This window comes from Cydia amplana, chromosome 17, assembly GCF_948474715.1.
Source record: "Cydia amplana chromosome 17, ilCydAmpl1.1, whole genome shotgun sequence".
NCBI lineage: Eukaryota > Metazoa > Arthropoda > Insecta > Lepidoptera > Tortricidae > Cydia > Cydia amplana.
This window is the reverse complement of record NC_086085.1, coordinates 5,801,579-5,823,961: the sequence shown is the minus strand read 5'-3', so window position 1 is coordinate 5,823,961 and position 22,383 is coordinate 5,801,579. Positions and strand designations below refer to the sequence as shown.

Genomic DNA, 22,383 nt, shown 5'->3' with positions numbered 1-22,383 from the left:
CCAGATTTGTAATTTTCTGTTTTTGGATACTTACAACCTCTGTTGAGAGAAAAACTCGTAGCCTGCCTGATGTTGTGTTTAAACGGTGCAGAAACTGGAAAAATACAGAAAATAAACGGCCGCAAACATCGAAATAGAGCATCGTTTTATTTTTCGCGGCATCTCCCTGGTTTTCCCGAGTAGTCAACTACTTACAACGGGAGAAAACGGCTATGAAGTATGTAGATTGTAGTTGCCTACATATATAGTGCTTAGAATGCATAGATGTTTAGTTCTATGCATCTAATACACCTTGGCATACATTTTAAGTTATAGTTACTATGACAATACTTACATAACATGTAGGTAGGTGTATCTGATGTTACCCAGGGATTGAATAAATATAATATTAGGTACCACAATATCTTTATCAATATTTTAACCCTGTATTTCTGCAGACTAGGTACTTATACAAAATACCTACCTATATAATACATAACTATGATATACAAAAGGCATCATTTAATAAATTGTCCACATTATCACAATCACTTAAAATAAATAGCAAAAGTTATTGAAGCAAACCCGAACCATTCAAAGTGCAGTTTCATAAATACCCATTTAAAGTGACTAGTAGGAACAGTCAAGTTAATCTCGTTATATAACACCTGCATATAATTGCAAGCCTCAATAGGAGAGTTTAAGGACAACTAATAGACTGGCACTTTATACCATGTACGCACTTGAAGTATAGTTCTGCACACAAGTGAAAATCATTTATTCTAATACTTTGGCAAGCCAGCTGTATCAGTAGAAAAAGATCGCATACGGATTAAGAATGTGCGCCTTTTTCCACTGACAAAGTTTGCTTGCCAGTAGGTATATATTTCCCTACCATTGACAGGCAAAATTCAGACCTTTTAAATGATGCACAAAAAAGGCATTCAGATAAAGTGGAAAAGATTTCATAGAAAAGAAGTGGGCCCGCAGATATGGTCTACAGGTTCGATCTGCTATCTATAGGGTTGCTCAAGTTATATCTCAATATGACAGTTGTGTCATACTTACTCTCGCTGCTCTATGCCACCCTCGGCAGCAGGACAGATTCACCTAAAATATTCAAATCTCAAACGCGCTTAGCTTCTCTTAAGTACCTCTTAAAATTGTAGATCTGGAGTCCGTGAATGAGGAGATTAAAGGATTAGAAAGGATAGACTCCGTTAGACCCGGCCGTGTCCGGGCTGGAGCTTCCGGAGCTTACTTTTCTATGACTGATGACCGCGCGGTGATCACGTGACAAAAGTATCATCTATGGAAAGCCATAGAAAACGCAGCTCCGGAAGCTCCGGTGTGGATACGGTGCGGTCTAACGTGAGTCATCCTTAAAGGCGCTCAAACATGTGCATCCATAAAAATGCAGTTTTTTTAGACCTTGTTGATTCCTGCAGACATCATTTTATATTTTACAACCTTATAATAGTATAGATTAGTATGTTCGTAAACATTTCTCACGCGCCAGTACCGGTAGATCCACCTATACCGCCTTATTTTCATTAGGGACATCGATCTCGGTGCTCCACTCGTGCGCACCCGTGAGATATCATTTAATTATTTTATATTAATTTAATAATTGTGCTACAATGGATAAAAAGTTGTGCGTCGTCTTTGTTGCAATTATTGCTGTTGCTCAAGGTAGGTTTATTTATACCTTTTTACGAACTTTATTTATTTCGCATAAGTAGGTATTCTAAACATTTTGCAATAGTTAAATTTACTTAAAATCTGCATCATACTCTTATTTTATTTTGGTTAACTTTGGTACTTTTTGATTTTAGTTAAAAGGAGACAACTTAATTAACATTTTCGTAGGCACTTATAATATTAATCAGGATTTATTTTTAAGTTTTTCATAAATATTTTTTTCTACTAAAGTTAGGTACCTATTTATTTTCTAATGAATTCCAAAATAATATTTATGATTTTACTAATATCTCTCTAGAAAGTTATAAAAACAAGACGACTTTTTTATTTATAGTTTATTATTTATAGTATATAGTATAGTAGGCATTATCCACATATTTTACTCGTAATTACAGAAAAGATCATTTATTTCTGCTAGTACCTACTCATTTTATTAGGATTCATTTCAATTGTACTCCTATTTTTTTAAGTCTTCAGACATTGTAGTACTTAAGTCTTAAAAACGAAATACTCGCAGGTGTACAACTGCAGTTAGAATCTAACTGTTTATTTAGTTATTTACGCATTTTATTACAAAAATAGGTGTGCAGCCACAATCCAATTACGACCTAAGCCGAAACAGGCTCGGCTCCGGGAATGGTGAGTGTCAAGCATTAACCACTTCTATGGCAAACATCGGCGAACACTAATTGTTGGGTTTTAGATCATTTAGGCTCTACATTAAATTTGGGAAAGGACCCCCTAATTTTTACCACAAGGACTATTTTAGACTTAAACACATAAACACATTATCTTCTGAACAGTTGCCGACCTCTGATTCAGGTGAACTTGTGTAACTCGCCCTGTAGGGATAAGATGGCCGGCTCTTTATCATTTGTCACCATGGCTGTCACGTTCTAACAAATATGTAAGTGCGAAAGTGACGGATAGCATGACAGGTGATAAAAATGCGACCATGATAGCTGGTCTGGCTTTGTGATTAGTTATTACGGATTAGTCAAATCACTTTAGCTCTTCCATAAAATTTGATCAAGTTGGTCGTGGTCACATTGCAGCTAGTAGGTATACCCGCGGAGATCGAAGTTCGCAAATTGCGGGCATCGTTCTCTGTCATTCTATAATATTGTGCTTAGATAATATAAAATAATATTCCCTCCATTAATTCGATTATTTGACTTATTTGTTTACCAGAAATTTTATTCAGTGTATTTTTAATTCAGTGATGAGGCCTTTAAAAATGCATTATGTAATACCTACTCGACGATGTTTGCCATAGGTAGAGAATCGTACCTGGGAATTGTATGGGTAGATTTAATTGACGGTACAGGCACCATGCTCAGACATGAAGTCTGCACCTATTTACTTCAAAAACGTTTAAAACTTTAGGTGTTCTTTCCGTAAAATATCTGTCTGGAAATCGTAAAATATGCCCTAAGTTTGTTGTAAGGACTGAATAACTTAAAACTTCTCCTTGAGTCTGATTGGAAGGTTCCTAACTTTTCCAGTAGCACAGAATAAGTAATACGACGAAACGTGCCGAGAAAAGATATGCACTGCCTTTTGCCCTGCCTTTTGTCTTGCCGGGGGCACGGCCGTGCACCCAGATAGTAGCTACCCCTAGCTAGGGGGATGAGAAATTTCATATCAACTACTTACTTATAAAACAAATGATGGTAACTTATTTATATTTTATTCACAAAGACCAAATTTGGTCGTTTGAAATTCTAAATGAAGTACCTAAACCCGTTTCTATTGCTCTTAATTGATTTAATTTGATTAGATTGTTGTAGAGCGCTCTACAACAATCTGTTTTTTATGAATATGAATTGAATAACAAGAGGGCATCACTAAGTCCGTTTATTATTGTAACTCTACCAAATAAGCTCTACCCATACGATTCTAGCAGCAGTTCACGTCATTCACCAGTCGCAGTTCATTTCCTCTCATTTGCGTTTCTATGCTTTTATTTCATTTAACACTTACCATCCATTGTTAAAATAAAGATTTTAAAGCATTAGACGTACGTAGGTACCTACAGTCAGCATCAAATAGACCAGTGGTTCCTAACCTGGGGGTTACCCCCGTGGGGGTAAAACTGGTATTTTACGGGGGTAATAAGCTAACCTAATTTAACAATATAACAAACGTACACGTTTTATTTTTTATTACCATTGGGAGGAGGGGTAAAATCAGGTTCCCTAGTTAGTCATAGGGGTGACCGGACTGAAAAGGTTAGGAACCACTGAAATAGACAGTGGCGGCCAAAGATGCCAAATATACCTATCGGGCGGGGCACATCTTAATTCCTATAATCCTATGGTAACAAAGGTGTGTTATGATATACGTAATATATTTGGCTACTTTGGCAGACTGCATAATTATGTGGCAGTCACTGTCTATTTAATGTGTCCTAACTGTCGTCCAAAGAACTCGATCCCCACCGGCTTGTCTAATTTTCAGCATGATTATTATAAAATCCAGCTTACCTACCTACGAATATTTTTCCCCTCAATTCTACCTGCAATGGTTTAGGTTGCACGTTGTCTGTCAGTATCTAAGAAGTAAGAACCGTCTCACATAGCGAAAAAATACCATTTCTGAGAAACGACAAAAACGCCTGCATTGTTACCATAGATGGTAGTATTTCTATAGATGTGGCCTACCGCGTGCCCCCGTAAGGGATAGACATAGATGACGTCACAAACCCGGGGATACCATATAGTTAAAAATTACCCCAATATTATCAAATATTGGGGTAATTCTAATCACGTTCGCGAGTTGTTCGCCTACGTAAGACGCAGCGATAAATAAAATATCAATGGGCCAATTTTTTTATTTTTATTTAGTAAACAAACAGCCTTTTACAAATAAGTCTTACAAAAATGACTAAAAATAGGCCTAGTTTCATACGTTACTAAGTTGACTATTACAATGAAAAGTAAATAGGTTACTTAATTATAAATTACCCGTAGGTATAGTTGTGAGTACAACACGCAAATAAAGTAAGAAAACAATGCAAAATATTTACTTGAAACAATTTTTCAATTACTAGTAAACAAAATATGACGAACTTTGTTCTTGAAAACGGACAAACTATGAACAAAAATGTCTATATCATTAAGCGATTCATTATACATATTACAAGTACGCATAAAGAAAGAATTTTTAGCATACTGTGTGCCACAGGAAGAAATAGAAAAGGTAGGTTTTCGTAATATGCTTTGAGCATACTTATTCGGCAGTTTTGCGTCGGTGCCCAGTTTCTCCTTCCGGTTGCTAAAATCCATTTAGCACGCGTGCCTGCATCTTGTGGAAATCTGGAGGTAATAAACGAAATATTCATTTTGTAATCTGTCACTCTTATTGCAAAATTAAGAATTAGTGCCTGCAGCATATCAATTAGATTCTCTGAGTCGTGGCAAAACCCCCTATAACGTTAGAAAGAATCCGTAATGCTTAAATAAATATAATTTACATTCTAATTTAAACACAGTTCAATTTTATTGTTCGTATATGTCCAGTTCTGTAGCAAAATTATTTATAAAAATGTTATTAAAATAGAAAATACCCGAATTTTGGGGTAATTGTATGCATCACGGGCTGGTATCCCTCGAATAATAGCAATGCGACTAAATTGAATACACGTTATTAAAAGGGTGACGGCTTACTGTCAATATGCGTACGTAATTTGGTCGGTTAATTTATCAGGAAATATTTATAGGTTAATTTTTTTACCCGAGTTATTATTTACTGTAAATGCTTTTTCTACTCAGATTTTAATTGATATAGATTGTAGGATGCTGTTACTAAGCATGATAATGTGATCGAAGTATAAAATACTGTATTTACCTGTGAAATGTTACGCTGTCCTGTTTTTGCCGGCAGTCACTTGTACAGCGCAAAACTGAGCAATTCACCATATTTGTTGAATTGTTAAGTACCTACTACATGCACACGAAACACTGATTTCAATATTTTCCTTATAATCTTTGCACTGTTCATATGTTTCACACCAATTTGACGTTTACGCATTGTTTGTATCCCACCATATACTACGGTGGGGAATAAAAAAATATGAGACTGTGACAAAGACAAACAATAATAGCGCTTTCTCTGCTACTTCTAGTGAAAGATACATAAGACTATCCCGTTCTGTCAGTTATCCCCACCACTCATGCCATGCCCTCGATTGTTACCGACACGTGAACTGGTAAAAAAATACCAACAATTTAAGATGATTATGCTAAACTAACGTGTACTCCAAACTCTAACTAATTAATCATCTAATTACAATGGCGTCTCGAAACAAGGACAGACGAATGTGTTGTTAAAACTACAATTAGGTAAACTTCTTCTCAAGCCATAAGGAAATCCTTGGTGCCTAATCTAAGCCACGGTCTGAAGAACATCAGTCAGTATCTTGCCTTGTATTATCCGAGTAGGTATTTATGGAAATTATAGATTAATAGACTATTAATAGGCTAGATTTCGTCTCCCGAGTAATACATAATAGTTCTAACAGAGCACGGTGGTTCCTTCGCTTTTCAATATTGTTACCCCTTAAGACATTTTATGGGATCCGATTTTACCCCTATTTAAAATTAAAGGACAGATATTATAAAATTTACCTACAGTTTCGGAATCGATGTCCTAAGACTAAGACCATTCTAGGTTGTTTTTGCGTGAGAAAGGTACTGAAAAAGTAAGTAGGTATACAGTGTGGAAAGATAAGTCGGGCCCTGGAGGGAAACTATCTTAAATCCTTAAGCTGGCTCATTTTACTTAAAGGAGACATTCCTTTATTTTTTAAAAGAAATAAAACTGCATTCAAAGATTTTCTAAAACTCGCTTGCCTCGCCCGGGACTCGAACCGACTAAAAATTCCAAAAAATAAAAACTCGCAATTTTATTCTACGAGTCGATACAGTTAATGTTAATGATAACATTTCTCCAAGAAACATTAGGTCTCAAACTCGTCTGTCGTACAAAATATCCATAAAATGTAATATTTAGTACTCAAGATTTTTTAGACAAGCCAAATCGAAGAAAAAAAGAAAAATACTTTGAATGCAGTTATGTTTCTTTTTAAAAATAAAAGAATGTCTCCATTAAGTAAAATGAGCCAGCTTAAGGATTTAAGGTAGTTTCCCTCCAGGGCCCGACTTATCTTTCCACACTGTACATAGGTATATGTAGCAGGATTTGATCGTATCGATTTTGACTTTTGTCCTTTTGGTTAAAAAAATAAGAGTACCTATATAGTATTGTATAATATAGGCTGCTCTACATAGATCTTTTGGTAATCGTTGTTATTAAGCTATAGCAGGCTATAGGTAGCTATAGACAATAATGTAGTGTAGCGAGTTCGTTAAAAATAACATTGAAACAATATTTGCATTTTTAGGCAATTAACTTTAACTAAATTGTGCTTTTATTATCTTAGGTAAATAATGAACTAAGTTTTGGTAATTAAAGGTGTTTACTTCTACCAAATTACTTAAACTGTAATCAGATTTCATGGTCAATGAATTTCTTGGTTTAGTTTTCTCAATATGTTCTAAACGTTTTAAATAACAAGTATGGTCAGCCAAGAAACATCAAACGCTCTTAAATTCATTCATTACCATTAACATCACTCTCAGTAACCAAACACATCTACACCACCAAACACAGCTCATCCTAACCATCACCTCATCTCGTCTAACCACAGGATTCAGCCTAAGAGACATAGCGGCTTTTTTCCTAGGCGGCTACGGGCAGTACAACCCGGACTACCCACAGTACCCGAACACCGGCCCAGGCCTCTACCCCAGCGGGCCCGGGTACCCGGGGCAGTACCCGGGGAGTGGATACCCGGGCGGGTACCCGGGTAAGCCCGGGTTGGCTGGGCCGCCGGGCGCGCACCCGGGGTGCCCGCTATGCGACTCGTCCGTGTATAGCTACTGCTCGTATAAGGAGGCCCACGATGCTTGTTGCTGCGAGAGGGATACTGGATGTAAGTTTTTTGTGTTTAGTCTGGAATAGTAATTTTACAATCATAAAAACACATGGAGGCTTATTTAGATGGCCATTCTTGGTATGCCTATTTTTGTTATGGATAATATCTGTGAGCCGTTGACAATGACATTTCTGGTTGAAGATATCATTCTCTTGTGTAGATAACAAATTACTATCTGAATAGACCTCCTGCTATAATATCAGAAATTAAAATATCTGGCACATTTTCCCTCATGTTCAGGTGATAAAATTTATCCTGCCTTGAAACCCGCGTAATGCTCAAGATCTCACTTTTTGAACCACATAGGCAGTCTCGGCTCGTGGTTCATCTGGAATCTTTCGCTTGATCGTGTCCCACGTTAGCATGACGGGTAAACAACAACCATGCTCCCTTGTTTAACAAATATACCCCACCTAACTAGCAGTAGGTACCTACCTAACATAAGTAAGGAGCATTTCTAAAAAAGGTGATACAAAAGTAACGTCATTAAATGAAAAAGTTAATAATTCTCTTATGTTGATAAAAGCTTAACACGTTCACTGTCCCAACTGTTAACTGTCAACCTTACGGCATTTTAATAGAGGCTTGCCGTGCCGCGGGATAGTGCAATACCCTCCTAAGGCCCAAGGTCCTACCCATAGTACTTATTAACTTTCTTATTCAGACCCAGCTCCTACAACAATTGTGTAGTCATAGCGTACCACGGTCCTACCAGTAGGACTTAATAGAAAACCCATTTCAAATTTTGCGCTTATCGAAATTGGCGTGTACGAACTTTTAAAGGACTGTTTTGTTTTGTCTGTGAACCCTTTAACAAGTTCGTAAAAAAAAATCAAAGTGCTGTACAAGGTGCTGTATAAGTACAATAACATTAAAAGAAGTCTTTTAAGTACTTGGGTCTGAATGAGTATAAAACAATAGTACTACTGGTAGGACTACGGGCCGTACCGACTACATACTCAATTTTTCGTTGGGCCTTAGGAGGATACCGCGTAACTAGCAAATGCAGTAAGGAGGACCAATTTCTTTGTTACATTGTTTGAATTTAGAACTTTATCTACTTTGTTAGTTACGCGGTATTGCACTATCCCCGATGACATGTGGGGCACGGGACACTGAACGTGTTAAGTAATTGATCTATGTATTGTATTCATATATACTGTCCACAGACAGCCTCAACTGCCGCAAAGTGGACTGCAAGTACCTGTACGCCAACACGTGCCAGGAGTACAACCTGATCTCCTCGTGCTGCTGCGTGGACGTGAAGAGCGCCGGTGCAGTGCCCGTCGTACCTGTGGCCGTCGTTGGATAAGCTACCTTATCTGGCATACATAACATGCGCCATGTGCAAGAGACACAGATGTAAATAATAAGTATTTTAGGCAGCCGTATCTGACGAGAACGAATTGAGCGAGTTTTTCTTCATGGGAGAGTGTTTTCTCTTAAGGCCCCATCGTACACAGTGGCCAACGATGGGCCATGCCAAGCCATGCCCGTGGGCGACAGACGTGAACACCGCAGCGTAGCGTGTACGCCATGGTTCCTTTGAATGCCCTTGAAGTGTGCCAAAAACCGACAACTTCCCGATTGCGCACCACGATAGACTACTAATGGCCAGTCGTGCGCCATTGTATACCATTGCCCCCTGTACACAATGGCGATGGCTTGTCATGCTTGACCACTGTGTACTGGGGCTTATAGAAAAAGTACTAGTTAGCGGTGTAAATTGTCAGCAGTGTATTAATATGTGCATCTCATTTATTCCACTCTGGATTCTACTCATACGACACGTTGCTGGCGCGTGAAAATGGCCGATTACTAAGAGACGAACCAAGCTAACTCTGCATGGTATTTGCAAAGTGTGGCCATGTAATCGTTTATGCCAAATCATTAATGAAAATATGACGTTTACAATGGTAGGTACTCCCTCACTTTGTTCTGTTCAAAATAAACAAATTCATCTTTAAGTATTTTGTAATGTATAGAAATTAATACTTGCACAAGATAATACATTGACAAAGTCTTCATTGGCAATGACAGCTTTAAAATGTAATTAATTCAAACAACTTATGAAACTAATTTCGTAATTTCACACTTGACAAGCAAAACTTGCTAAATGTAAAAAATACTTATCGTATCTTAATAGTGTTATTTTATAGGAAACTATTGTACAATTGGTTGTCAACTGGATGTTAAGGGACCTAGCTAATAAAATAAAACAACCAACTTTGGCTTACTCATTTATGCACCTCTAAAATTAAAAGTACCACCGGTACTACGCACTGTTGTAGAAAATCCGACACAGCCGGCTATCAAAATTCAACTTTAAGTCGTTACAATGAGAGTCAAAATTCGCTTGGGTTGAGAATCTCATAGATGTATAGATGTATACCTAGGCGTATTACCAGGACTATCACAGTAAATCGCGTACAACACTCCTATTGAAAATAATACATACGATGCTCTTGGTCACGCCCATACCTAGTACAAACATGTGAAATCTAACTACTGACACACTCGGAATTATTAAAATACAGCATTGAATATTCCTGTATTATCAATTCAATTATGTTTACAAAATATGTCATGCAATACAATTATTCTTCATACAACAGAGTACAAATGTGCCACTTGCTGAAAGTTTCCGGAAAGTTGGAAAAAGGTTTCATCCAGGAAAATTTAGTCCAAATAATTTGCCAAAACTGTATTCTAATAGCGATCCGAGTGCATATCACTACGTCCAATATCCAAGCTTCGACCTTAAACAGTACTTTTACATCGCAAGATCTATCACTCGAAGTTTTATATTGGACGTAGTGACGATACCTAAAATACAAGAAAAATACGTAACACTGGCATATACGAGTAAACTACCCAATGCAGAGTTCTAAGTTAGGCTATTTCGACCCATTCTACAGAACCAGAATAGTTATCGAATATTTGTAATTAAATCGATTTTTTTTTTACTTGAAGGCCGAATCTATATTGAACATAAGGCAAAATTTTTACAAGGGAGACAAAAGATTGTCGCAAAATAAAAGCGACGCTTTTAGGCCACCATAATATAAGTTTAAATACTAAACGTTCCAATGTAATTTAAATGTAGTATCAATATTTACTACAAAAGTTATTACTTGTGTTTTAAGCATAAGTTCAATATCTTTAGAATTCATTTGACGTCCTGAATAGTAAAAAAAACTGTTAAAGATATGGATATCCTGTTTTCGAGTTCTGGAGTTTCTCATACATACTAGTGTAAACTATCCTTATTTCTAAACATACAGCAACCATCATAATAAGAACGCTTTTCCTATTATGAACCATTTTAAAAAACAAACATACAGAAGTCAGTGATATTATGAAATTTATGATACATTATTCAAAATTATTTAAGCATTAAACATACGAATGTGCATGTGTTTTAATTGCTATTTTATAGATTATATATATAGCAAAAATACAAACAGATTGCATGCTGAAAACCCGTTTATATAAAGTTATGTGAGTATTATGTTTCTGGCCAAATTCCTTAACAAAATATCTAATTTGGCAGATGCACATATTTACTTTCTTTTCATAAGAACACTTTGTATGTTTAACGCATTTCATGAAAACTATAGCAAACTCATTATATGGTATTCATTTTTGGTAATAGGTACCCAAAGCATTTCTCAATATCCACTGCACAAGTAAAATGACTTAAGAAAAAAGGCGTTATTCAACATATGCGCAATGGAAATAATATTAATAGTTGCCACTTAAAAAAATTCTAATACTAAAATAAAACGAGACATTAACGACAGTATCTAAAGGCACAAAAAAAATCCTAACATTTATTTCCTGATTTTAACACAATGCTAGCGATTCTAAAACAAATAACTTTGTGCCACGGTAAAACATAGAAAAACGCCTCATTTCTTAAGTTTTTAACCTGTGCATAAGTCTCAGTGATAAGAATTGTGAGATGAAAATATGAAACTCATTCCGATTACTTAGAACAGCTGAACAGAGTTTTGACATGTATGCTCTAAATACTTATCATAAAATCACTAAGCTTATTTCAAAAATAAGACGGTAGAACACTGGGACATGTCCGTTCGTTTCTATAAATGTAGCTTTGATTTTTAACACTTTATTCTCATAGAGGCTGGCTGATCTAAACCGGAAAAGAAACTCAATATTTACGAAAATTTACATTTTCAACCATCAAATTAAAATGGCAGTCATACTGTTGTAAACAAATATTTTGATAGCATTGACTGAATTTCTTAGTTATATGTTAATTTATATTTAGCTCCCGAGACCCTTAAGCAGTTTTGCTTTTGAATTTGCAACCTTTAGTTAATCAATAAAAGTTCATAATACATTGCAAAATATGGCCCCGCTATCAATACAAAAATTTGAACGCCGGGTCCCAGAAGGTTAAGCTTGATCAGAACTACCGTACACTGGCTATCGTCTAACTACAGAATAACATATTGGCCATATATTCGACTTCAACGCTTGAATGCAGCCATAATACACAAAATCATAAGGGCTGATTTAGACGGCGCGCGAACTCGCATGCGATTTTAGTTACATTGCGGACTGTTGGTTAGGTTAGGTACGTTGAATTCAACCGACCGATGAAAAACCGCAATGTAATGAAACTTGCATGCGAGTTCTCGTATCGTCTAAATGAGCCTTAAGAGCCAACAGGAGTGGTAATTTCTCCATACAAACGTACTCGACTGTTTCCTCCGTGGGTTTTGAAGCTAGAGCAATGATTTTTTCAACACAGATTAATATTGTCAATATCTGTATCGGACCGTTTTGCTTTTTTTGATATTTTTGTTTTTTAAGGCGCTAGAGCCCTTCAAAAATGGCCAAAATGGCCTAATTGACTATGCCGCAATGAGAGGCGCGCTATTCAAAACTTATATCAATTAGCCAAAAAAGCAAAACGGTCCGACACAGATAATGTCATAATCATTTAGATTTTCAAATTTGGTTACGATCGGTTAAGTTAAGGAGGAAACAGTCGAGTAAGAAACCTCGATTTTTGAGATTTTTACGCAGGATTTTTCGCCTTGTCCTTATCGCACTAGTTTTAGGAGCCGCTTCCGTTAGCGAGACGGGTATATTTACCTAAAATATTTAAATCTCAGCTCCTGTTGGCTCTTAAAACGTAATAACCAAAGCTACACTCACTGGGTCAGCTCAGCTCAGCGCATCCTGTAGTGGTTTTTCTCCTGCACCTGGCACAGCTCGCCCTTGAAGTCGATCTCGATCTCGAAGTCGAGGTCCCGGTTGTTGCGCGCGTTCTGCCGCATCGAGAACGTGCCCGTTATCTCTTCCTGCTTCTTTACCTGGACGGGGAAATTATACTGTCAATTTATCCTATTTTTAACAGGCAGGTATAATTTATTTAGTTTTTATATTAGTTTAGTTTAGAAGAGCGGTTTCGCACCACGTCCGATCCGAATCCGATCCGAATCATAGTAAATATATTAAAAACGGGTCACTCACGTATTTTAAGTCGAAAAACGCTCGACATGTTTCACTTCGTACCGAGAAGTGTCGTCAGGAGCTGGCGTCCGATCCGAATCCGTGAAAATACGGTCCGAACTAGCCGTAGAACTATTTCTATGGTAAATTACGCACTAGATCCGTCTGATTTCTTTCCGAAATCGGATGACGGAGTGCGTAAATCACCATAGAAATAGTTCTACGGCTGCTTCGGACCATATTTTCACGGATTCGGATCGGATTCGCATCGGACGTAGTGCGAAACCGCTCTAAAGAAGTAGAAATTCGGATCAAAGTCTAAAAAATCCAGAGAAACCTTAAAAACAGTTAAATTTCTTTTTACTGTAAACTAATTTTGAAAAACGAAAATTTACCTACACAACCTTACCTATCCGAACGTTATTTATAAGCGATATATTTCTAAGTGCAAAAATCGTACAATAAAGCTGGAATAGCTGAAAGTTTGTGAAATACAATATATATAATAATACAAAAGACTGGTGCGAAGTGCACCATTTTTTTCACCATTTCTGCTTCCATACAATTTCAGTCTATAAAAATCTATAGTACCTATAGATTAATAAGTACAGTCAATAATCACTACCATCGTCAACACAGTAAATTATCTATTCGTACACCTAAATAATCAATATCAATATTTATTTATTGCTTACTTTTACATAGGATCTGTACATCGCTATACATATAGATATATTTTTACGAGTACTTGTATGGATGTGCAAGGTATAGCGAAAGCAAGCTACCCTCCGTACTAGTTTACACCGTATTACGGCAAAATAAGATCTTTGAATAAACTTTGAATAAATGTCATATACTAAGAAAAGTGACCAAGGCCTCCAGTGCCCCAGGCTGGAATCGAACCAGCGTCCTCTGCTATCGCGGCAGGTGCCTGAGCCATTCGGCCACCGGGCCACAGCGGCATAGGTCGAATTTTTCCAAGTATATGCACTTCTTACTGAAGGCTTATGGCGCCCCCTGGCCACCTCTAAGGTAGAACAGTATGCTTCGACCTTTCTAACTGGATCATCTCAGGTGATACCGAGTTAGCGAGAGAGATGGCGCTGCCAATCAATGTATTAGAACAAATTAAATTATTTTCAGAAAATATTTTAATTTGTAAAATAAGATCTATCACTGTTCAGAAAGCGTGTCACCGAGTACTTACAGTCATATACTCATCGAAGTAGAAGACGGTCTGCTTCCAGTGAGTGTAGGGCGCCTCGGGCGCCGTGCTGAACCCGAGCCGCTTGTGCGACTTCGTGAACTCCACGTTGAAGAACGTCACCAGCGCCTGGATAAAGTCGTTGCGGCGGACCTGGCAACACACACATTGTAATAAACTAGTAGTTCGCCCCGAACTGAGAACTCGCGTTTCGCATAGAACTGTATTTTAAAACTGGATAATAAAATAAAAAAAATGTGTAAGTCGAGCACTCTCATTTGATACCAAACTCGACCATACTTTCTTGCAAAAAAGATGACCAGAATAGCAAGACCCCTCTCAAATTGCTTTTAGCCTTCTAAGCTCTTCTAGCTCAATAACCCCTTGATCGAGCCTGCTCATAATTTAATGACTAAAATATAATGCCCTCAACTACACGTTTACCCAATTTCATTTAAATTAGAACAAATTTACTTAAGTTATTGTGTATCAAACTATCCTCTGATAGTTCAGCTTAAAAACATCGAAATGCCGGGACGTGCCCCTAGCCAGCCGCGTGTCCCAAGTCGAATGTAAGAACTTCGCTTCGCTTCGCTCGCTCGTTCGATAATAAATTCCATTAACTATTTAATATTCCAATTTATTTATTGACATTATAATCCTGAATTAATTTATGTGACTATGTAGATGCTATTTTATTAAATAATTGGTAACTTTAAATGATTATATTATATAACCTGATAGAATCGTATAAAGTCCTATATAACTGTAAATATAAGTACCTACTATTGTGTGCCCTTACAGGGTGTCATGAGCTGGCCTCTTAAATTGTAACACCTTATTATGTACATGACAATGCAATATTGAATAAATGACTAAATGACTAAAATGACTAATATTGGCATTAAAAAAAACAACGGGTTGCACTCAGGAAGTGTCGGCAGAAGTGAAAACTCAATGACTAGTGCAATATGCACTATGTATAATTGAGGTTAACGCTAACGTTAGCGTTAATTACTTGAAACCCCTAAGCACATCACTGTTAGTACTCGAGTTATATTAATACCAGTTAGAGCGAAACTCACTAGATGGCATTTAAATCAATAAGGAAAAACTCAATGACATTACATGTAACAGTTTTTCGATCAGGTCGCGTGTCCGTCTTACGATCACGTGACCGTCTTACGCTGTCTCGAGTTTAACATTTTTTCCCCACCTCAAAAAGTGCACAGCGCCGCTAAAGAAGTTTTCACTTCAAAAAAGAAAAAATGCATTTATTTCAGACCAAGGCCTGACTAGGCCACTGTCCCACGTCCCCGCAACGACGCTCAGGAGGCTGTGGCGGCCGCGTACTCTGCAGAGCGTCGCGGCGCATAATCTCCTATATAGCCACTAGGAACATTCCCTTGACATAAACGGCTAATGCACATCAGATACCTAAATACAACATGGCTTTAGCTCCCGCATTATTGACTAGACTATGTACTAGGCAAATTCGAACAAATTTCGTAAAACATTTGTATGCTTTAGATACTGTTTTTAACACATTCATTGCCACCCAGCCAAACAAGACATCCGCGCCAAGCCACTAAAATTTCGTCATATAAAGCTGTAGTACCACGATCCCAACTATCGGGTTGTCCGGCCTGGGAAAGATAATATAAAATACCCGATAGTCGGGTTTTCGGCACTGAATGTGTTAAGAAGTAGAAAGCAGTATCCAGACTTAACGTTAGGTACTTACTTGCAGATGGAATTTAGATTCGAAGTTGAGATCTTCTTTCTTGACCGTGTAAAGATCTATTTCTTTCAGCAGACACGAATTCGTGACTACCTGTAACACATTTCAAAAATTATATGTATGCTTCATATCATGTTACTAACCTATCACTATTCTTGAGTTATGAATCATGAATGTTATGAATATGATTGCTCTTTGTATCATTTTATTGTGACAATGGCGTCACAATGGCGGTAGAAGCTATAACTTTCTATAAAATAATAATAATAATAATAATAAATTGAACCTATATACGTCCCACTGCTGGGCACAGGCCTCCTCTCATGCGCGAGAGGGCTCGGGCTATAGTCCCCACGCTAGCCCAATGCGGATTGGGGACTTCACATACACCTTTGAATTTCTTCGCAGATGTATGCAGGTTTCCTCACGATGTTTTCCTTCACCGAAAAGCTAGTGGTAAATATCAAATGATATTTCGTACATAAGTTCCGACAAACTCATTGGTACGAGCCAGGATTTGAACCCGCGACCTCCGGATTGAAAGTCGGACGTCATACCCACTCGGCCACCACCGCTTCACTAACTTTCTATATCAGAATGAAAGGGGAAAGAAGTGAAATGACATAAGATTCGCAGTGATTAGTTTATGTTCTGACCTGTTTGGCATCAACCACGTCGACCAGCGGCTCCGAGATGGCCACCTTGCGGATGGACGACATGTCGAAACCGTACACATCGTCCCACCAGTTGATTTTCTCGTCCTTGTACTGCCGGTCCTCGATGCCGCAGATGAATAGGGTGCACCTGAACAAACGATGCCTTTAATATACCTACATACACTACCAAGGAAGCGCTGGTGGCCTAGCGGTAAGAGCGTGCGACTTGCAATCCGGAGGTCGCGGGTTCAAACCCCGGCTCGTACCAATGAGTTTTTCGGAACTTATGTACGAAATATCATTTGATATTTACCAGTCGCTTTTCGGTGAAGGAAAACATCGTGAGGAAACCGGACTAATCCCAATAAGGCCTAGTTTACCCTCTGGGTTGGAAGGTCAGATGGCAGTCGCTTTCGTAAAAACTAGTGCCTACGCCAATTCCTGGGATTAGTTACCAAGCAGACCCCAGGCTCTCATGAGCCATGGCAAAAAATGCCGGGACAACGCGAGGAAGAAGAGGGGATACACTACCACAAATGTCATCTGAGGTGTAAAAATAGGCATTCACAAAAAGGCCTAGTTGCCCACTTGAAAAGTCAGGTTTCGTAAAAGGACAAAAGTAATAAAATCAATATCACAAAACTGTTTAACCAAGAATTTATGACCAAGTACATCTCATGACAGAGTTTGTAGCGGTGAAGATTAGTTTCACATTATTACATAAATCATTTTTTTGAGCATGAGTAGCTTGACAACTTTAATAAAGAAAGTTAACCATCAAGTGTACTCGTAAATACATGCATCATCACTTCATCAAATTTAATAGTGCTTTGAAATTGGTATAGATAACCAATAATATTTGAAGAGTACCCTTTTTTTTTTCAGGGTCCAAACAGGACAATGTATAGCAGCGGTCGGCAACCTTTTAGCAGCCAAGGGCCACATAGTAGCTAAAGAAGTTGACGCGGGCCGCACTTTGTTAATATTTATGACTTTATCAGACATTGTCGTTTGTCAATATTACATACAAAATAGCCAGGGAGGCTCGCGGGCCGCAAGTGAGAGGATCGCGGGCCGCATGCGGCCCGCGGGCCGCCGGTTGCCGACCGCTGGTATATAGGGATGATGACACATGTTGAATTTTATAACAAAATCTAGTAAAATAGATAACAAAAGAGCAATTTATCACAATATTGTGGATATAAAAAAAAATGGAAATAATACAAAAATACAGCACCTGAAAGTTACAAAATAAAAGTATTTTTTTAACTTTCAAAAACGAAATAACTTACTTACTGTTTCCTTACGATGCCATTCGATTCCTCACATTTTATCCAAAAAAGATTGTATAGCAACTATATACATAAACGCAATATTTCACCGACAAAAATGAAATTGTCTTGTTTTGTTCATACTTCAAGATGCGATCAAGTCACGTTCACATAGCGATTTGTTCGGGGCGTTTCGCGAGTGAAGTACGACTGTCGGACTTTGACTATCATTTCTGACTTTTGTATTGCTTTAATGCAATGGGTCGTATAGACATTTGATCCTAAAAACAAACCCGATTGATTGATACCATAAATGAAAATGTGTCATGTAGCCTATTCTTGCTAACCTGTCCGGGAAGAGCATGCCATCAGGCTGCAGCCACTTGTCACGAGCAAACAGCACCGTGTCCAACATGCTCTCGTAGAACAGGCAGTAGCCCATCCACTCCGAGATGATGATGTCCACTTTCTCAACGGGCAGCTCAATCTCCTCTACCTGAGGAGTTTAAAGTTTATTAGCCTAAAACAAGTGTCCAACTTAAATTTCGGTTTTGGCAAGTTTCGGCATAGAAATCTTGTCGAAGGTTTCAGTTTTGGCAAGTGACACTACCTAAAACGGAGTTCTCCATACTAAAGTGTCATTCAATAGAACTTGCTAACTATGTAACAAACCGCCATACTAAAATTGACACCCAATGACAATTTACTAGTAACTTTTGTTTACATAGTTAGCAAGTTCTATTGAATGACACTTTACAGTCCTTTTACTTTACTTTAGCCAATATCCGTATCTCCTTATAGTATGTAGAGATGCAAATCCTACATGAATAAAAGACACAAATTAATTTGCCTTAAGGTTGACTGGTAGAGAATGCTTTTGGCATTAAGTCCGCCTTTTGTATGATAAGTTTTTCTTTTGTGCAATAAAGAAATCATGGATCTCTTATTGTGTGAACAACCGCCAAGTAAATGTTAATTACTACTCATGTCTTGCTAATACTGGAGACAGCAGACTTCATAAGCTTTTTAAGTAACCACTGACCTTGCCCTTGATGATCTCGATGACGTCATCGAGCCGATTGGCCTCGACGATCTTGCGCGCGTAGTCCACGATGTTGGAGCACTCCACCGCGATCACCTTGGCCGCTCCAGCCTTGGCAGCGAACATCGAGAGGATGCCCGTGCCGCAGCCTATGTCTAACACTACCTGGAATTCAGATTTTTAAATAAAGATTCTCTTAATTGACTCTTCCAACCAAAAAAACAAAATGGAAGTAGAGGGTTATTCCCACTAAAGTCTATTTTTTAATTCGGTAGACTGAAATGACAGTTAATAGTATGAACATGAAATGTCATTTCATACTATTAACTGTCATTTCAGTCTACCGAATTAAAAAATAGACTTTACTTACCACCAAGTTGTTACCAGTGGTAACTACTGGGAACTCTAACAAAATTTTGGTGGTAACTACTGGGGAAAAAAAATCCCACCTTTTACCAGTGGTAATTAACGGGAAAACTAATTCCCAGTAGTTACCAGTGGTAAAAGGTGGGAATAAAATTACCAGTAGTTAGGTACCAGTGGTAACAACTTGGTGGTAACTAGTGGAAATAACCCGAAGGGGAAGTAGCCTTAGTTTGAATGCAGCAGTGCAGCGATATATAACCTTATGCCAACTAATGTACAGTGAACTGCAAAATTGCATGGACACACAAGTAGTCAGGTAGTCTGTCTCATATTTTTGTTATGTCACAGGTGAAATGGCTAATACAATTGAACATTGAAGTGTTAACTGTACTAATCCTCAGTAAATGAAAATGAATATTTGTGATATTGCTTATGCGTCAATATAACAGATAGTGCTTTAAGCTCTTTTACTCTATCCTGATGTCAGTGGCTATCCCCACCATATTTTGTGATAAGTAAAATATATCTCATTCTCATTCCTTACAGTCTAAGTAAAATATATCCATCAGTCACAAGCAGGGAAATCTCCGGGGACTGAATTTGTATGGCAAAAAAAGTTCTGTGACAAGTTTGCAAGAGGGCCTACTGCAAACCACGTTAGACGTGTTGCCTCTCTGTCGCACTTGTAAATTCGTACATAAGTGTGACAGGGAGGCAACATGCCGAAAATGGTTAGCGGTAGGCCCTCTGAACCGAAAGCACCCCGTCACAAACCCAAATAACATGGACTTAGAATGGAGAAACAGCAATTCAAATGTTCATTTTCTTTATAGAATTTTAAGACTTAAGTAAATATGTATATTTATGTAGTATACTTATTGTAGTTATTGTCAAAAAAACTTGATCTTTATTCTTGTTTTAAGGTTAGGGAACACAAGCATCACCAATAAAGTGAGTAAGTACAGTAAGTGTACTAAGCTCCTACAGCTGCTAAGACGGCTTGCATAGACAGAAAGTAATTCAACAGTTTTAACTTACTTTTCCCTTAAATAAGTGTTTATTGTGGTACATAGCATTCCTATACGTGAGTGTGCGAACTTCGTCCTTTAACATCTCCTCGTGAATACCGAAATGGGCATACGAGTCGAAATAGTAGTCTCTTGAAGTCATTTCCTCCGCCGTAACATTCTTGTCGGGCCCTAAAAAGAAACATTGTATGTACTTGGTACTCGACAAAGAAACACGTTTTTGCTACAAGTACTAAAAAGAAGCATGGTGATCGCAACAGGGTACTTACCGTTTTCCACGACGGGCGTAGACGCTGCCGAGGTACCTTCTTGAGCGACATCCATGCTTTCCATTTCAAATGAACACTAGTGGGAAATGCCGAAAATCTAATTATAACCTAGCTTTGTATGGTATATACGCCGAATCGATATGTTGCAGATCAAGCCCAAGCGACTCTTAATTTGAATGTATTTTCACACTCCTATTAATTGTTACTAGCTAAAGGAACGTTAAAAGTGAATAATAAAGGAAATTAACCACTAATTCACTATTTTACAAAAAAACGCTCGAAGCCGTCGCAAACCCTCCGAGCATATCTTTTCAGGGCTGCCAGTACATAAATTTTGATTATACGAGCCAGGGCCTGCAATTATACCAGAACACTCGATTGCATTATACGAGAACACAATTAAAAAACAATCGATTAATATTAAATCGATATTTTAAAAACTAGGGTCTTACCGCGAAGACCGAAATTCGCAAATTGCGGGGATCTTTCTCTTTTACTCCAATGTAGGCGTAATAAGAGCGACAGAGAGGGACGCCCTCAATATGCGATCTTCGATTTTTGCAATTAAGTATAGCCCTGAGGTTGACGTACGGTTCCATTAAATTTTATAACAGTATTGACACACTGTTTTTTGAAGTAATGTCAGTAGTTTGACATCGGTGTTTTTTTTCGTATCCAATTATACCGATTGACCACCTATACTTAATAGATACAAACAAAAAATCCATTATACGAATTTCGTATCCAATTCTACAATCTGGCAGCCCTGTATCTTTTATTCTTTTTTTTTAATTTACTATACATAAGCCCTTGCTACACGGTCGCCGACAAGCCCCTCAGACCGCGTGGCCTTGGTCTGGACGGACCGTGTAGACAGTTGTTTCCAACAAAATTTGACCAAAACTGACCAAGGTCAGACCAAGGACAGACGGTTAGAAGGCTTGTCGGCGACCGTGTAGCAAGGGCTTTAGTTTCCATTCTTGCAGATTGCAGATTAAGATTTATGGCAACATTCTAGAGCAAAATTTACTAAACGACTTTATATTTTAAATAAAGTATAAATACGGATTAAATGCTTAATTTCATTGATTATAAAATGTTACAAAAGTTTCACCATATAATTCTAACCTAGGCCGAAAATATTATTGTCAAAGACATCAAAGACATGGACAGTATTTAAAAAATAATAAATAGTGTTGTACTCCAGAATATCGACACGATGCACGACTTTGATAGTAATTATTTCGATTGTAATTAGAATCGATCGGAAAATAATCGATGATAGTTTATTGAACAATAAAAAAATACTTTGCTGGTTGCTAAACTATAGTTCGATTCTTTTAGCATTAGAAATAAGGTAAACAATCTTGGATGTGTCTTTTAATTGAAAAACACATTTTAAATATAGGTTACGGCAAATATGTAACAATTATTATGAATCTAATACGATCATTTATATTCTTCTGCTTTCATAAGTAACAGTTTTTGATTTTTAAAAAGCGTTTTTCAATTAAAAGACATGTCAAGATCGCTTACCTTCTTGCAAGTTCTTTCTAATGCTAAAAACAACGAACTATAGTCTTATTTTATTTCTTTCCTATGGGTACAGGCAAATAACAAAACTGTAGAACCGAATATTCG

General features: G+C 37.6%; 2 protein-coding genes across 3 annotated transcripts; one reads left to right on the top strand and one right to left on the bottom strand.

The window, feature by feature from the left end:
* Window positions 1-1,512: 1,512 nt before the first annotated feature.
* LOC134655736 (uncharacterized) lies at window positions 1,513-8,996 on the top strand. Of its 2 annotated transcripts, none has more exons than XM_063511200.1 (4): window positions 1,513-1,671; window positions 2,263-2,319; window positions 7,391-7,675; window positions 8,848-8,996. In XM_063511200.1, exons 1-4 carry the CDS (start codon window positions 1,620-1,622, stop codon window positions 8,988-8,990), a joined length of 537 nt encoding a protein of 178 aa, XP_063367270.1. In that variant the 5' UTR covers window positions 1,513-1,619; the 3' UTR covers window positions 8,991-8,996. The 2 variants fall into 2 exon arrangements, with proteins under 2 accessions (XP_063367270.1, XP_063367272.1); XM_063511202.1 differs by having other exon boundaries at window positions 1,514-1,671; window positions 7,427-7,675.
* A 3,886-nt stretch (window positions 8,997-12,882) lies between these two features.
* Window positions 12,883-21,049, bottom strand: LOC134655717 (protein arginine N-methyltransferase 1). The gene is made up of 8 exons (XM_063511178.1): window positions 20,743-21,049; window positions 20,484-20,644; window positions 19,080-19,244; window positions 18,385-18,533; window positions 16,767-16,914; window positions 16,114-16,203; window positions 14,373-14,522; window positions 12,883-13,026 (listed from the first exon to the last, which is right to left on the bottom strand). Exons 1-8 carry the CDS (start codon window positions 20,804-20,806, stop codon window positions 12,883-12,885), a joined length of 1,071 nt encoding a protein of 356 aa, XP_063367248.1. The 5' UTR covers window positions 20,807-21,049.
* Between the last annotated feature and the right edge of the window lie 1,334 nt (window positions 21,050-22,383).

What these genes read in the sequence shown, in the direction of transcription:
- LOC134655717 (XM_063511178.1), bottom strand. Translation starts at nt 20,806, where the DNA reads ATGGAAAGCATGGATGTCGCTCAAGAAGGTACCTCGGCAGCGTCTACG. An exon ending in AACACTTATTTAAGGGAAAA is followed by an intron (nt 19,245 to 20,483) that starts GTAAGTTAAAAC and finishes TCTGAATTCCAG; the next exon opens with GTAGTGTTAGACATAGGCTG. An exon ending in ACTTCGATGAGTATATGACT is followed by an intron (nt 13,027 to 14,372) that starts GTAAGTACTCGG and finishes TTCCCCGTCCAG; the next exon opens with GTAAAGAAGCAGGAAGAGAT.
- LOC134655736 (XM_063511200.1), top strand. Translation starts at nt 1,620, where the DNA reads ATGGATAAAAAGTTGTGCGTCGTCTTTGTTGCAATTATTGCTGTTGCT. An exon ending in CAGGCTCGGCTCCGGGAATG is followed by an intron (nt 2,320 to 7,390) that starts GTGAGTGTCAAG and finishes GTCTAACCACAG; the next exon opens with GATTCAGCCTAAGAGACATA. An exon ending in CTGCGAGAGGGATACTGGAT is followed by an intron (nt 7,676 to 8,847) that starts GTAAGTTTTTTG and finishes TACTGTCCACAG; the next exon opens with ACAGCCTCAACTGCCGCAAA.